This window comes from Acomys russatus, chromosome 14 (genome assembly GCF_903995435.1).
Source record: "Acomys russatus chromosome 14, mAcoRus1.1, whole genome shotgun sequence".
In the NCBI taxonomy this organism is placed as follows: domain Eukaryota; kingdom Metazoa; phylum Chordata; class Mammalia; order Rodentia; family Muridae; genus Acomys; species Acomys russatus.
Window position 1 is genome coordinate 5,033,925 of NC_067150.1, and position 16,091 is coordinate 5,050,015.

The 16,091-nt window shown below is 40.9% G+C and overlaps 1 protein-coding gene across 1 annotated transcript in view; it reads left to right on the forward strand.

The window, feature by feature from the left end:
- Positions 1–16,091, forward strand: part of Trpc6 (transient receptor potential cation channel subfamily C member 6) — a 117,346-nt gene that overhangs the window by 80,892 nt on the left and 20,363 nt on the right. Inside the window, exons 3-5 of the mRNA XM_051155900.1 lie at positions 203–385; positions 3,062–3,226; positions 12,705–12,921. Coding sequence (XP_051011857.1) covers positions 203–385; positions 3,062–3,226; positions 12,705–12,921 — 565 coding nt within the window. The remainder of the gene's footprint in view (positions 1–202; positions 386–3,061; positions 3,227–12,704; positions 12,922–16,091) is intronic.

Here is a 16,091-nt window from a genome sequence, read left to right on the forward strand (position 1 = left end):
AGTAAGTTTTTGTCATCATAGGCTACAGTGTAAGACCCTTGTCTCAAAGCAAAAACAAAACACAACAAAAACAAAGCATTATAAAACCAAACTGTGGTTTTTTTCTCTTGAAATGCACAATCCCTCAACCATCTAAAACATTCTGCCGAGTGTGGAATATGAGCTAACTCCATCTTGTTTCACCTGCACCTCTCTTTCCTAGAATGACTACAGGAAGTTGTCCATGCAGTGCAAGGATTTCGTTGTTGGCCTCCTGGACCTCTGCAGAAACACAGAAGAAGTGGAGGCCATCCTGAATGGGGACGCAGAGACTCGCCAGCCCGGGGACCTCGGCCGTCCCAACCTTAGCCGCTTAAAGCTTGCTATTAAATATGAAGTAAAAAAGGTAAGGTCAGGCGTGAGGCCCCTTTGTCACTTCAGTTCCTTCGTGTGGATGTTCAAATAAGCATGAGGGCTTGCCATGGCTGGATAGAGCGGCCACTGGATAGAGCAGCCACGGGATAGAGCAGCCACTGCATAGAGCAGCCACTGGATAGAGCAGCCACTGCATAGAGCAGCCACTGGACAGAGTAGCCATGGGATAGAACAGGCACTTCATAGAGCAGCCATTGGATAGAGCAGCCATGGGATAGAGAAGCCACTTCATAAAGGAGCCACTTCATAAAGCAGGCACGGGATAGAGCAGCCACTGGCAGTTGCAGTAGGTTGGATCTCAAAGCATCTATCTAGTGAGGCACAGAAGCCACAAGCCAGTCAGTCATGAAAGCCTGTGCCCTATGGTCATAGCATCACGGTCACTGCCATTTTACCTCACTCGGGCAATAACAGCAGCGGCTTCGCACATGGAAACTCTAAGGCATTTTCTGTATGAAGGGAGCAAAATTGCAGTATTTCAGAGTCCACCGTTTTCCTGCTGTTTGCTATTTTCCAATTTGGAACAGCAACTTCAACTTCTTCTTCTTCTTTTTTTTTTTTTTTTTTTTTTTTTGGTTTGAATCTTTCCATTGTCTTTATAGAATATTTATCAGATTCTTCTTTAGACCGTAATTTCCACTCCTCTGACCACTTTCCTAAGACATGAAGGTTTTTTGTTTTATTTTTTATTGTGTGTGTGTACGGGCACATGTGCATGCTCTATGAAACCAGAGAGGGTGTTGGAGTCCTGGAATTGGAGTTTGGGGTGCTTCAGTATGATGTGGGTGCTGGGAAAAAAGAACAGCAAGTACCCATAAACACCTTTCCAGCCACTAACAAGTTTCTCACACGCACACACACACACACACACACACACACACACACACACGCACACACATATGTGTATGGTAAATATTCAGGGAAGGCCTTCCAATTAGTCACAGAGTGTAATTACCCATTGCTGTTTCCTTCCACAAAATCTGGGGCCTCTGCTCATATCAGGCAGAAAACACACACTTCATGGATTCTATGGCTGTGCTGTCATTCACGTGCAGTGAAGCTTGTTATAGTTTTAAAACTCTAGTCATTAGGACACTGACTACTTTTATAGAGTAGATATTTAAACTTGTTTTAAATCTGCAAAGATTTCTCGAGTGTGAAATTAATATGCTAGAATTTAATTTTATATATTATTTTTATTATTTCAGACTATTTTGTAAGTTTCCCTCTGAAAAAGGTTCATCCAGTTTCCAGTTCCCCACAGTGTGCAGAGAGGGGCTCATCCTCCATGCAGTGTGCAGAGAGGGGCTCATCCTCCGTGCAGTGTGCAGAGAGGGCCTCATCCTCCCCACAGTGTGCTGAGAGGGGATCATCTTCCGTGCAGTGTGCAGAGAGGGCCTCATCCTCCCCACAATGTGCAGAGAGAGGCTCATCCTCCATGCAGTGTGCAGAGAGGGGCTCATTCTCCCCACAGTGTGCAGAGAGGGCCCCATCTTCCTGACAGTGCCTGTGCTCAAGTTTTGCCTTGCTGGACAGATGAACTATGTGCTTCATGTTCATTTGTCTTTGGGATGAACCATCCTTAAGACTCATCTGGAGTTTTTGTCTTTGTTTTTTTTTTTTTTTTTTTTAACATAACCTGATTTTTCCTTATGAATTTTTATTTTAGATGATTGCTTTTTTTGTATACAGACTAATGTTAAACTCTGTTATAAAAAACATAAATAAATATGAGGAAAACACATTATTCAAATTAAGTGTGTGAGAAGAAAGAATTCTAGAAGAGACATTTTTAATTGAAAGATTTAAGAAGACATCAGGGGCTCCCAGTGGAGCTGGCTGGGTAGAACTGACACAGATGCAGATATTAATGTGACTCCTGCAGGAAGCACACCACTTCAGACTATTGAAAGGAAAATGTGATTTATTTTGAAACAGTGATTTGGGATTGGAGAGATGGCTCAGCAGTTAAGAGCACACACTGTTTTTTACAGACTAACAAAGTTCAATTTCTAGCACTCATATTAGAAAACTTACAGACTGCCTGCAACTCCAGCTTCTGGGGGGTATGATGTCCCCCTCTTCTGGCTTCTGATGGCATATAGACTCATGTGTGCATGTGCACACACACACACACACACACACACACCTCTCCATATACACACTCACACATACTCTCATTCAATACACACACATTCACATACTAAAACTCACACACTCATACACACACTCTCACACAACACACACTCACACAACACACACACATATGCACACACAATTAAAACCAAATCTTGATAAGCAAACTATATTTACATATTTAAGCTAGGATGACCTTAAAATTGCTCTTTAAAGGTACTTGTGCAAAATAGCTGCAAATCTCTTTCTAATGTTAAAAACCCAAATGTTTTCTGTGCTTTAAAAGACAACCCACCAGTCACGGGGAGAGCGGATGAACAGGAGTGTCTGAATCTATATGCTATAGCACAGGTCTAGTGCGGTTTGCTTGATGCTGTTAGTTAGATGTCTTGCTGGCACTCTAGTTCTAACTGCATCTCCCACGGGAAAGCACAAACAGAGTGTTGGAAGTCCAGAGGCTAGCCTATGCTGGGTCTGTCTTTAACTGTTCTCTGCGCCATCTCACCGCTAGTTTGTAGCTCATCCGAACTGCCAGCAACAGCTCCTCTCCATATGGTATGAGAACCTCTCCGGCTTACGGCAGCAGACCATGGCAGTCAAGTTTCTCGTGGTCCTTGCAGTCGCCGTTGGACTGCCCTTCCTGGCTCTCATATACTGGTGCGCTCCGTGCAGCAAGGTATGTATGTCTGTGAGGCCTGCAATCTGTCTGTACTTGCATTCTTCCCAGTAGACAAAGTTCTAGGTCCAAAAAGGAAAATCTGGTGGAAGCACATGGTTTAAGTAAACTTTCTGTTTGTTTGTTTGAGAATTGCATACACGCATGTAGTGTATTTGAACAAATCCACACCGCATTCCTTTCCCTATACACACCACTGTGTCTCCCCAACTTTGTGTGCTCTTTTAAGGAACCCACTGAGGTCATAAAGTGCTGTCAGCATGCGTGGGCGTAGGCTGCCTGCCAGAGCACGGCAGCCAGCTCTCGTAACTGTATCCCTAGAGAGAATGGAGGGTCCCACTCCCATAAGTCACCAGTGCATGGGCAGCCAGTTCTCATAACTGCATCCCTAGAGAGTATGGAGAGTCTCACTCCCATAAGTCATCAGTGCATGGGCAGCCAGCTCTCATAACTGCATCCCTAGAGAGAATGGAGGGTCCCACTCCCAGCAGCCATCAGTGTCCACAGCTCTTCATCCAGGGGTGGATCTTCATGACCTCCTCCCCCTGACAGTACGCTGAGGCTTTGTCCGGCTCTATTTGCACATGTCTTGTGCAAAAATCACAGCCATGTTCAGCTTACATGTACGATGGCCTTGTCATGTCCAGAAGACACTGTTTGGCTGCAGTCACCCACCACCACTGACCCTTACAGCCTTTCCTCCCTTTCTGTCAGGGTGATTCCTAAGCCCTGGGAGGTCATGGTGCAGCATAAATGCCCTATATAGGCTGAGCACTCTACAGTGGCTTATCTTTTTTAATATTTAAAAAATATTGCTTACTTACAATAGAAACAGAAAAAAACTCTGAAAATTCACCTGAAACAAAATATTGTCACTACCTATATGTGAAATAAAATGTCACTCTATTGAGTTATATCCTTTTTTCTCTAAGTGTAGAGCTACAAGTAATTTTGTGCATTGAGCTCATCCATGAAAGGCTTTCCTCAGATTTGATCATTATTCCTTTCTTTGTTTCTCCTGCAACAGTGTTTGAAATGAGAGATGTATTTTGTCTGTATATTAGCTTGTGGGAACAGAGAACAACCATACAAGTGCTCTATAAGGCTCGTTTCCTGTAAAGACTATCTGTCACAGGGAGAATTTGCACTGTAGATACGCAGCAATGGTCCCTGATTTTTAAGCATAGTCTGTTTGCCCAGGCTTTGGTGGAAACCAGGCTTCTCTTGCTTTCCTGGTGAAAGTTCAAACAGAATGAAGAATTATTTTTCAGGACTGAGTGTTGAATTCAGGACCTTGGGCATGCTAGGCAGCTCTCTACCATGGAGCTCCATCTATAATTCTCTTTGAACTGTTTATTTTTGAGATAGGCTCTCTCACCAAGTTGACACTCAGGCCTTGACCTTGTGATCCTCTGGTGAGACTCACACGTAGCTGAGCCTACAGGTCCACTACACCAAGCCTGAGGAATACTGACCTACCGTTCTGCTAACAGGCATATGAGTTCAAAGGTTGCGTCGCTAACAATCTTTCCTTCACATTTTTGAAGCTGTCTTTTTAGTTCTGTGTAAGTCTCAAGGCTGAGAGGCTGACTGAAATAATTCAAAGACAAACATCCTCTGGGCCATCTATTTTGTGTGCAGGGTAGACATATCAGACAATGAATGCAGTTCCAAGACAAAGGCGGGATTCATTGTAAGCATCGTTATGTGGGGGGAGAACACACATCAGCACTTCCAGCATGCTGTCTCTACCCCAGACACACTGCCAGCATTTTAGGCACTGAGGGACTGTGTACGGATGCTCGCTGGGATGCTGGTACAAGGGCTCTTATGCTGTGGGTACGTCTTGGCTACTTACAGCAATGATGCTAGAGACCATGGGAAACACTGTGCTTTCTCCTGAAAGTGAAATCCACCACCATGGAATGTCTCCCTTATTATAATACATAAGACTAAAACTTGATGATGTATAAAGTACACATTGACACACTATTAGTAATAGATTTATTAGAAATGATATTTATAGTGAAGTTTTTAATTAAATATTTTTTGTTTTTTACATATCAATTTTTCTTATGAAAGTTGTATTCCAATCCCCCAAAACACTTATTATTCTCTCTCTCTCTCTCTCTCTCTCTCTCTCGCTCTCTCTCCTCTCTCTCTCTCTCTCTCTGTGTGTGTGTGTGTGTGTGTGTGTGTGTGTGTGTGTGTGTGCATGTTTGTGCATGTGTCTGTGTGTATATGTGTGCGTGTGTCTCTGTGTGTGTTTTTGTGTGTATGCATTCATGTGTGTGTATATCTCTCTGTGTGTGTATGTCTCTCTGTGTATCTTTGTGTGTCTGTGTGTGTGCATGTTTGTGTGTATGTATGTGAGTATCTCTCTGTGTCTATGTGTGAGTGTGCTTGGTGCTTATGTGTGTGTGTGCATGTATCCATGTGCTTGTGTGGGTGTTTGTGTGTACTGCATGTGTGTATATGTATGTGTGTGCATGTGTGCATGTATCCATGTGTCTCTCTGTGTGTTTGTGTGTGCATGCATTTGTGTGTGTATGTGTGCATGTATGTGTGCATGTATGTGTATGTGCCATAGATCAGAGGGCAGCTTTGTGGAGTTTGTTTTTTTCCTTTCACTTCCATATGCATTTCAGGCGTTGAACTCAGTTTGCCAGGTTTTAGCAACAAGAACCTAAGAACCTAAGAACCTGCACTTCCTCAGACACTCCTATTTTTACAGAAATGACAAATTCTTCTTAAAGTTAAAACTTTTGTTTAGCAGTTTTATGTCTTTATAGGATAAATTTTAGTCATTTTACCTCATACCCCTCCCGCCCTTAGTATATTTGAAAGTCTGCAATCCTCAATGTTTACAACTCCCATGGTCTCGTACAGTAGAAACACCATGAAACATCCCCATACGTGGATCCCAGCCCGACACTAGGTAAAGCCCTTCAGAAGCATGGGTTTGCATGATGACTTCCAATTTTACAGTAAGAACACTTGAGCCTAGTAAGGTTAAGAAATCTGCCCAGACTTGCAACTGATGGTAGGTTGGTAGAGGAGTTAACTGTTAGGAAGTATGGTTACAGCCAACTGCTGAAGTCTCACATGATCTTCAGCATCTTCTATTTCCCTGTCTTTCTGAGTTAGACTCTCTTGGCTGCATGTGTCCTAACTAGCCCTCTCCTGGACGCGGCTGCACCTCTGCTTTTACTCTGCTTTTACTCCTATTCCCCAAGCCCTCAGGAGGTGGAGGGCAGTGTCCAAGCATCCCTGATCACACCCTGTGGCCATGGATTCCTGACAACTGTTCTAAAGAGAATAGTCCTCTTTTCTTGTGGGCAGTGAATGAAAATCCTGAGGCCTTCCCAAGGCCCCTGAAGCTTTCATTCAGCACATCTGTGGTTTGTTTCAGATTTACACATTTCTCAAATTTTAATTGAATCTTCACTATCTGTTTCCCTTCACCACTTCTTCTGCTCTGGTCACGGCTCTTTCTGACATCTGTTTTCAACCCTAATTTATAAGCACTGAGGCAAACAGCCAGTTTAAATGAACATTATCAAAGTATTTTTCTCATATCAAAATTTTGTTTTATTGGCTATCATTTATTCTTGGAATGATGATGAAGTATTCTCATCAGCAATGAGCTAAATATTATTAAAGGGCCAAAGAACTGATTTATTTTAATAATGATATCTTTGGCTAAATTGATGCTTTTATTTAAAATATTACTTATATATCCACAAAATATGAGCAAAGCTTTAGGAATATATAACTTCACAAGGTCCTTGTTTCTCTGTCATTTGCTCATAGGTGAAAACCTGAGAGTAAGATAAAAAATGCTTAAAGGGAAGCACTTCTTTTTAATTATTTTAAATGCATAATTTTTAAAAATTTTGTTAATTTTGACGGTTTTCTTTTCTTTTTTTCTTTTCTTTTTTCTTTTTTTCTTTTCTTTTTTCAAGACAAGGTTTTTCTGTGTAGTCTTGGCTGTCCTGGACTTACAATGTAGACCAGGCTGGCCTCGAACTCACAGCAATCCGCCTGCCTCTGCCTCCCAAGTGCTGAGATTAAAGGAGTGTGCCACCATGCCCGGCTTGCATAATTTTCTTTTGTTAAAGTGTTTTTAATTGAAATAGAACTACATTAATCTCTCCCATCCCTTTATCTTCCCAATCCCAGCCCCTGAACTCCCACTATCCCACATCTCTCTAACTGGTAGCCTTTTTTTTTTTTTTATTACTATTGTTACACACATTTATTTGTGTGTATGGATGTATGTGTATTCCCTTACCAACTTCGTTTTGGTGGTGATGCTGTGTGTATGTTTCCTGAGCTAACCACTGTTCATTTAGACAACCGATAAAGCTCACCCCGCCCCACCGCAAGAGAGGCTAAGTCTCCTCCCAACGTCAATAGTTGCTTCTAGTTCTTTGTTCATTGGTTACTGTTTTCTTGCTTATTCAGCCTGTTCTAGGAGAGACGCTTTCACAGCAGACACTCTGGTGTTCTGAGCTTCATGATACTTCTGCCTGCCTTCCATGAAGTCCCCTGAGTCATGCAACAGCTGTGATGTAGATCATCTATTAGACAGGGTTACCCATGACTGATCTGTTGATTTCTGTGTTGTGTCCAGGAGTGGTTTTCTGTGCTGGTCTCCATTTGCTTAGCAAAAGACTTCTTTCATGAGGGATGGTAGCTACACGTACATGTGGATATAAAGAAAGAATTTAGAATGTAGAAAGGAATCATGATTGTGTAAGAAAGTGTGGGTAGTATTCTTTTTTTTTTTTCTTCTTCTTTTTTTTAAAATTTTTTCCATCTTTTTTTTTATTAATTTATTCATATTACATCTCGATTGTTAGCCCTTCCCCTGTTTCCTCCCATTCTTCCCTCCCTCCCATTTCTCCCCTTTTCCCCTCCCCTATGTCCGTGACCGAGGGAGACCTCCTCCCCCTATATATGCTCTCAGAATATCAAGTCTCTTCTTGGTAACTAGCTATCCTTCCTCTGAGTGCCACCGGGTCGCCCCATCTGGGGGACATGGTCAGAAAAGGGGCACCAGAGTTCGTGTGAGAGTCAGATCTCACTCTCACTCAACAGTGGAGAGTGTCATGTTCTTCGGCTAGGTCTTGGTAGGGGTTCGAAGCTTACTGCCTATATTCTCCTTGGCTGGTGCCTTAGTTTGAGGAGGACCCCAGGATCCAGATCTGCCTGTCTTTTTTAAACTCCATGACCACACTAGCCCTGGAAAGTTGGCTAGGGTTCTAGTACCATGCATAGTCTCTCTCCTCCTGAGTGGACCATAAATCCAGTGAGAGAGCAGTTGGTTACTGCCAACATGTGAGTGCCACTTATTGGGCCTTTATGCATACCTTGCTGGTAGCTTCTGTGGTTTATAGGCATTGCAGCTCAGTAGGGCAGCATACATAGAAGCTAGCTGGACCATATGAAAGAGGCTTTTCAGGTCATATCCAGAGCAAGAATCACCCATGTCTTAAGTGCGGGATACCCTCAGTGATGAGGCCACTCAACCCTGAGAGGCACTCAACAGCTACATCTCTAGTCTATACTGTTCAGGAAGTTGCTAGGACTACCTTTACCAACCATTCAAAAGTGGTTTCTTATACTTGGTTACTTGAGTTTTTTCTTAGCGGTTGGTTCTTATGGGGAGTATTGTCAGTCAAGTTGCATAGCAGCATAATTTTCTTATATAACACTTTGGAAATCAATATGGAACTTTCTCAGAAAACTGGGAATAGTGCTACTGCAAGACCCAGCTATGCCACTGCTGGGCATACATCAGAAAGATGCTCTACCATAAAACAGGGACATTTGCTCAACTATGTTCAGAGCAGCCCTATTCGTAATAGCCAGAATATGGAAACAACCTAGATGCCCCTCAACCAAAGAATGGATGAAGAAACTGGTACATTTACACATTTACACAATGGAATACTAATCAGCCATAATTTTCTAAATATTGTATATATATATATATATATATATATACTGTAATTTTTGGTAAACTAAAACAATATGGTGCCTTGAGGCCTCATCAAATATCTTTGGTACTATTTGTTCTGTGTCTCTCATTTTTCTTCTGCTGCAGGACAGTTCCTGGATTTTGTGAATAAAGTGGCTATGTACACTGTTGAGCACGTATCAGTGGTGTAAGATGCTGATCCTTTGGGCATATGCCAAGGAGTGGCACACCCAGCTGGGTGAAACGGTAGACCTCTTTTTAGTGTTTTGAGGGTTCTCCATACTGAGTTCTAGAGAGGCTGAGCCAGCCTTCATCCCCATCATCAGACAGCAGGGGTTCCTCCTCTTTTTCTACAGCACCATTAGCATTTGTTATAAGTTATTTCATTTTTAGTCATTTTGAATTAGGTGAGTTTAAATCACAGTTCTTTAAGTTTACATTTTACTAGTTGCTAAGGGTGATAAGCATTTTTTGCGGTACTTCTTAGCCATTTCTTCTATGGAAAGCTTTTGTTTATATCCCTAGCCCATTTGAAATATTTGTAAAATATTTTTGGGGGCTTATAAAAAAGGATGCTCCACCATACAACAAGGACATTTGCTCCTTGATACCTTTTCCTCCCTCCAAACACTTAATATGAGCCCCATTGTTGGCTTTCAAATTCGTGCTTTTTCATTAATCGTTTTGTACATATATATTTATATATAAATACAACTTCCTCAGACTGTATAGTCTTACATATTTGTTACATAGGCTGCTGTCTATGTCTTCTCCTAGCATTTTCTCAGTTTTACATTTCGACGTGAGGTCTTTGATCCACGTGGACCTAATTTTTTTTTTTTTTTGTACAGCATGATAGATAAGTATTTAATTTTATTCCTCTGCATGCAGACATCCAGTTTTCCTAGCACCATTTGTTGAAGATGCTGTCTTTTCTCTGGTGTATGTTTTTTTTCCCTCTTAATCAAATAGCAGATAGGTATAGTTAGAAGCGGTCGTGTTTGGATTCTCTATGCTGTTCCATTAGTTTACCTGTCTCTGTGTGTACCAATACTAGATTGCTTTTATTATCATAGCTCTACAATATATTTGGAAGTCTAGAATAACAATCCCCCAGTGGTTTTCTTTTTCTTTTTCTTTTCTTTTTTCTTTTCTTTTCTCAGAATTGCTGTGACTGTCTCTGGGCTTTTTTGATTGCCTATGAAGTTTAGGACTTTTAAAAATTATTTGTAAAATAGGTTATAGTATTTCGACTGGAACTGCATTGAGTCTACAAATATCTATGCCTAGGATGGCCATTTTCATACCAACCCATGAGCATGGGACATGCTTCCGTTTTCTACTATCCTTTTTTCCTGTTTTTTTTTTTAAATTTTTACTCTTTTTAAAAATAAATTTATATCCCGATTGTTACTCTCTCATTCATATCCTCCCATTCCCACTCTTCCTCCCTCGTCACCCCCGCCCCATTCCTCCCCTGGTCCTCTGACAGGGGTGCCCTCCTCCCCTACCATCTGACCACAGCCTATCAGGTCTCATTAGGATACACTGCATTCTCTTCCTCTGTGGCTCCACAAGGCTACCCTGCCGAAGGGAGGTGGTCAAATCACAGGCTCCAGAGTTCACATCAGAGGTAGTCCCTGCTAACCTTACGAGTGGATCCACATAGAGAATGAGCTGCCAATAGACTACGTCTGAGCAGAGGGTCTAGGTCCTCTGTATGCATTGTCCTTGGTCGGTGCATCAGTTTGTGCAGCCCCTCTGGGCCCAGATCTGTTGGCTTTGACGGTCTCCTCATGGTGCTCCTGACCACTCTGGGTCTTTTCCATGTCCTGATTCTTCCATACAACTCTCATTGCTTTGCCCAGAGTCTGGCTGTGAGTAGCCAGTATCTGTCCTGATCCCCCACTGAGTGGAGTCTCTCAGAGGACATCTATGTTGGGCTTATATTCATGTATAAGTGAGTATATACCATGCTTGTCTTTTTGGGTCTGGGTTACCTTACTCAGGATGATCTTTTCCAGTTCCATCCATTTGGCTGCAAATTTCATGATTTCCTTGTTTTTAATAGCTGAGCAGTATTCCATTTTGTGTAAATGTACCACATTTTCTGTGTTCATTCTTCTGTTGAGGGACATCTAGGTTGTTTCCAGTTCTGGCTACTGTGAACAAAGCTGCTATGAACATACTTGAGCAAATGTTCTTGTTGTATGGTAGATCATTTTTCTGGTATATTGCATGGTGGATCATCTTTCTGGTATATTCCCAGAAGTGGTATAGCTGGGTCTTGTGATAAAGCTATTTCCAGTTTTCTCAGAAAGAACCAGATTGATTTCCAAAGTGGTTGTATAAGTTTGCACTCCCACCATTTTCTACGATTTTTTTTTTCACTCTTCAGGGATTTGAAGTTTACATTGTAAAGTTCATTCACCTAAAAATAGATTTATTATTAGATGTCTTAATGTCCTTGGAGATATTATAAAGCAGAGTTTGCTTATGATCTCTTTCTCAGTATGTGTTTGTTGGTCATATCACTTAGTTACAAGAATGTTATTATTTCTTTCTTGATTTTTTTCTTTGATCCACACATCATCCACTAATGAGTTGTTTAACCCAAATGAGTTTATACAACTTTTTGTTTTGTTTTGTTTGATGTGGATTTTAAGTTGCGTTGTGTAGTGGTCTGATAGGATATATGGGATTATTTCAATTGTTTCTGCTTTGTTCGCTTTGTGTCTCAGGCTCTCAGGTGCTGCTGAGTAGAATCTATTCCCTGGCATTTGAGTGGACTATTCCACAGATACCTGTTAGGTCCATTGGATGTAAGATCTCATTTAACTCTGCTGTTTCTCTGTTCATTTTTTTGTGCAGGTTATCTGTTTATTGTAAAAAGTGGGACATTGAGACTGCCTACTATTATTAGGCTTGTGTTAATTTGTGTCTTTAGTTCCATGACCATCCTTTGTATGAAATTTGGTGCACCAGAGTTTGGTTCAGATATGTTTAGTATTATGATATTCTTCTGATTATTTTATCCAAACACAAATCCAGCGGATGGGAAGAAAAACTTTTAAAAAGCTGAAATTAATGAAATGGAAACAAAGAAAACAATGCAAAGAATCATTGATTCTAAGAGCTAGTTCTTTGAGAAGATAAACAAGAATGTCAGAGCTGTGGCTTACTAACCAAAAGAAAGAATGAGAGCACCCAAATGAACAGAGCCAGGAAAATCATTGCAACATACACAAAAGAAACAGAATATTGTAAAAACCTGTTCTCTATTAAGTTGGAAAATATGTTAAATAGATTAATTTCTTGATTTATTCAAACTGTCAAAAATTAAGCCAAGAAGAAACCAATAACCTAAACAGTCATGGGATGAGACTGAAACAGTAATAAGAACGAGAGAGAGAGAAAGAGAAAGAGAGAGAGAGAGAGAGAGAGAGAGAGAGAGAACGATACTAAGATATTTCTGTTATGTGTTTGTGGCAGATGGGGAAGATATTGCGAGGACCATTCATGAAGTTTGTAGCGCACGCAGCTTCCTTCACCATCTTCCTGGGGCTGCTCGTCATGAATGCAGCTGACAGATTTGAAGGCACCAAGCTCCTCCCTAATGAGACCAGCACAGATAATGCACGGCAGCTGTTCAGGATGAAAACATCCTGCTTCTCGTGGATGGAGATGCTCATTATATCCTGGGTAATAGGTAAAGACTGATTTCCTGCCTTGTTCCTTTTTGCAGCCTTAGCAATTGGACTGAATCATGCTGATTCTTCCACATGATCAGTTATACAAATGTATGCAGAGAGGAACAGTGGTCCATGCACAGCGACTCTCTTTGTGATCATACACAGTTGCTATGGTGACCTTATTACCAATATCACGGTGTCTTCATATGCCATGTGATACTTGCCTTCACATCTGCCCAAAGGAAGAAAACTTTCAGGATACTATTAATCAAGCCCATCTTATGTAAAACCTCCTATGTGCAGCTTGGGAGAACTTTGATTTTAAACTTGAAAATAACCATATTCTTTTATGTTGAGATTTAAGAGAAAAATAAGACAGTAGCTATTCATTTTTGTTGAAAATTTATTATGTACAAGGAATTGTGCAAACTCCTTGATATACATCAGGCCACACAGTTTCTCTGTACCTCAGATTTCCAATCCGTGATATATAACATCTATTTTATTGAATTATGTGAGTATTAAGTAGCTCACATCCTCAGGGGGCTTGTGAAAGTGAAGCAATTCAGTCTGAAGCAGTACAAGAGTTGATTTGTCCTTAGAATCCACTTACACCTGTGGATTGTCACTAATTACAAAGCATGTTTCATGGATATTTATGGATAATAAGGATACTAAGTTGGATGGGAAGCAGTCTTTCCATTCAAGGAAGTAATCTGGGTAACAAATGAATAGGCCGATAATTAACTCTCATCTGTGGAAGCATTAAGATGCTGCCCTAAGTACAGATTAGACATTTACATCTGAGTGAGGTAGAATGTAGAAGGGGCAGAGAAATCCTTCCCAAATACCAATGACACCTTTAAGTTAAGGCTCCATGGATAAAGAAATGCTAACCAGGCCAAATTTTGGAGGGATAACGCCATAGAAGGCATGGGAGCATTAAGTGATGATATGTGGACCTATGACAAGACTGGAACCCATGACATATTACCAGCTTGTCTTAGCTCATATCTGGCTGGGTGTTTCACGGATGTGGGGAACAGATGTGAGTCGTTAAATGGTCAGAGGGTGATTTCCCTCTTTAGAACATGCTTCGGAAATGTCTTTATGGTTTTGAGGTAGGGGGAAGCTTGAAGGAGAGGTGAGCCCAGGGGCTGAACCTAATTGCAGGAAAGTTAGCTGAGTTCAGCACGTGTGGGAGAGGACCTGAGACTGGCTTAAAACTTAGACTGTGAAAGCCTTGGTAACTGTTACGTGTCTACAGAGGGGGCTGTTGTGTATTAGAAGGTGGGTGCTGTCCTCCTCAGGGGGGAATAGAGATCGCCATGCTTAGGACAAGCAGTAGGAAAAAACTGCTCTTTAATTTGTGATTAACTCTGAATGTCCGAGTGTTTCCAGGGATAAAAGTCAACTAAGTCATAAGAAGTATGGCTCCTGGAGGAAGCCTGGCCCTAGACACATTTCCAACAATCCTTCATTCTCACATGACCCTGAAGGCTCCTCAGTGTAACTATGTGGAGTGTGAAGAGAGACTCAAGAGGTCTTCATACAGAGCCTCCCATACTCCATAGGTCTGCCCTATCAACTGTCCATCTCAGTCACCCAGAGAAATACATGCAGTCAATGTCACTTCTAGGACATCCTTGTCTCTGATGTCTTCTTCATAATGGAGCCCAATGGAGGACCAACTGAAATATTAGGAAGCAGCATGACAATTGCAGTATGATTATTCTAACTCTGTGAAGTCATTCAACAGCTACTGAGTTATTCAACGCTTTTAAATCACTTCATTTCATAGGCATGTTTCAAGGAAAACAGTTCTGTCTTGGTTTTACTAAAATATTGGTAAATTTTGGACACATGGCAAGAGTAACTTTTCTTTAATTCTTTCTTCTCTAATTTAATTGACTGGAAGAGATATATTTTATCTCTGCTCTGTGACTTGAGAGTAAATACTATTGTATAACCTTTATCTCATTACACTAAGAGCTATGAGGTCATTTTAATATGTTAGTATAAGTGAAATGTACAATACAGAGATTGGAACATAGGGGAGGGTCAGTGAATCTCAGATAACTATAATAGTTATTACACTTTTTCACTGGGTATTATCTGTCTTTCCTATATAGGGTGAGCATTTCCTACTAGAAAAGAGATGTCTCTTTAAGTTCAAGACATAATTTTGAAAAGAAAAGTAATTTTATTGAATTAAAAATAATGAATGCTCACTTCATACTTTATTCTTCCAGTAATATGATTTTTAGTGTAGATTTAGATACTTTTTTCTCTAAGAAACCAAAGCTGAGAATATATTAAGTTAACATTTAGTATTATGAACAAACACATTTCCAATGGATCAACTGCCCTGCTAACCTTTGTTTTATTTCAGAAGTGATTTTACAATGTTTATTTGAAGAGAAAACAAAAGTAAAGCCCACAGCTATGCATGGGTAGGATATTTCAAGTTCCGTGCTCAGTTGCTGACACTAGTATTTATTTATTTTTTATATTTTTTCTTGCAAGAAAGCAACACAGCCTTCCACAAATATTAATGAGAAATAGCCTATGTAGGTCACAGGATGGATGTGGTACAGTGGTTGGTGGAAAAGACTCATTTTTTTTTTTTTTAACAAAAAACAAATTCATGTGATTTTCATTTGATGAAAAATTGAAAAGTCAAAGAGTAGAACTGATATTCCAAGAGATTGTGGCAAGGGAGAATAATTGTAAACCAACTCTAGGAGGGACACGGGTAAGGGCTGTGCTTGAGAGTGCTTAATGCTCAGAAGTCCAAAGGTCACTTGTTTGTCATCCACAGTGAGCTACTGGGAAAGCACAAGCAGCTAACAGGTTAAGGCCACCATTGGCCTGCTGTGGCGATGACAGCAGTAAGCTTGACAAAGGAGGATGCTTGCCTGTTATAGCAACTGTAGAGTGAATGACAGTAAGTGACCTCATAGATAGCTCTTCAGAAGATTAGCAAAGTCACTGTCGAATAAGGGACTCCACAGAGTGTTCCTTGGCGAGTTTGGGGAGTTTACTTTTCATCTCTGAAGGTGATAGAAAGAAGAGGGTTCAATATTGTAACTTGAAGCTTATGCCATTGGTGGTGGTGGGGCTCATGTAGAGAAAAAGATGAAATATACATGGAAGGAGGGGCAAGCAAGGCACATGCACGGTCAGG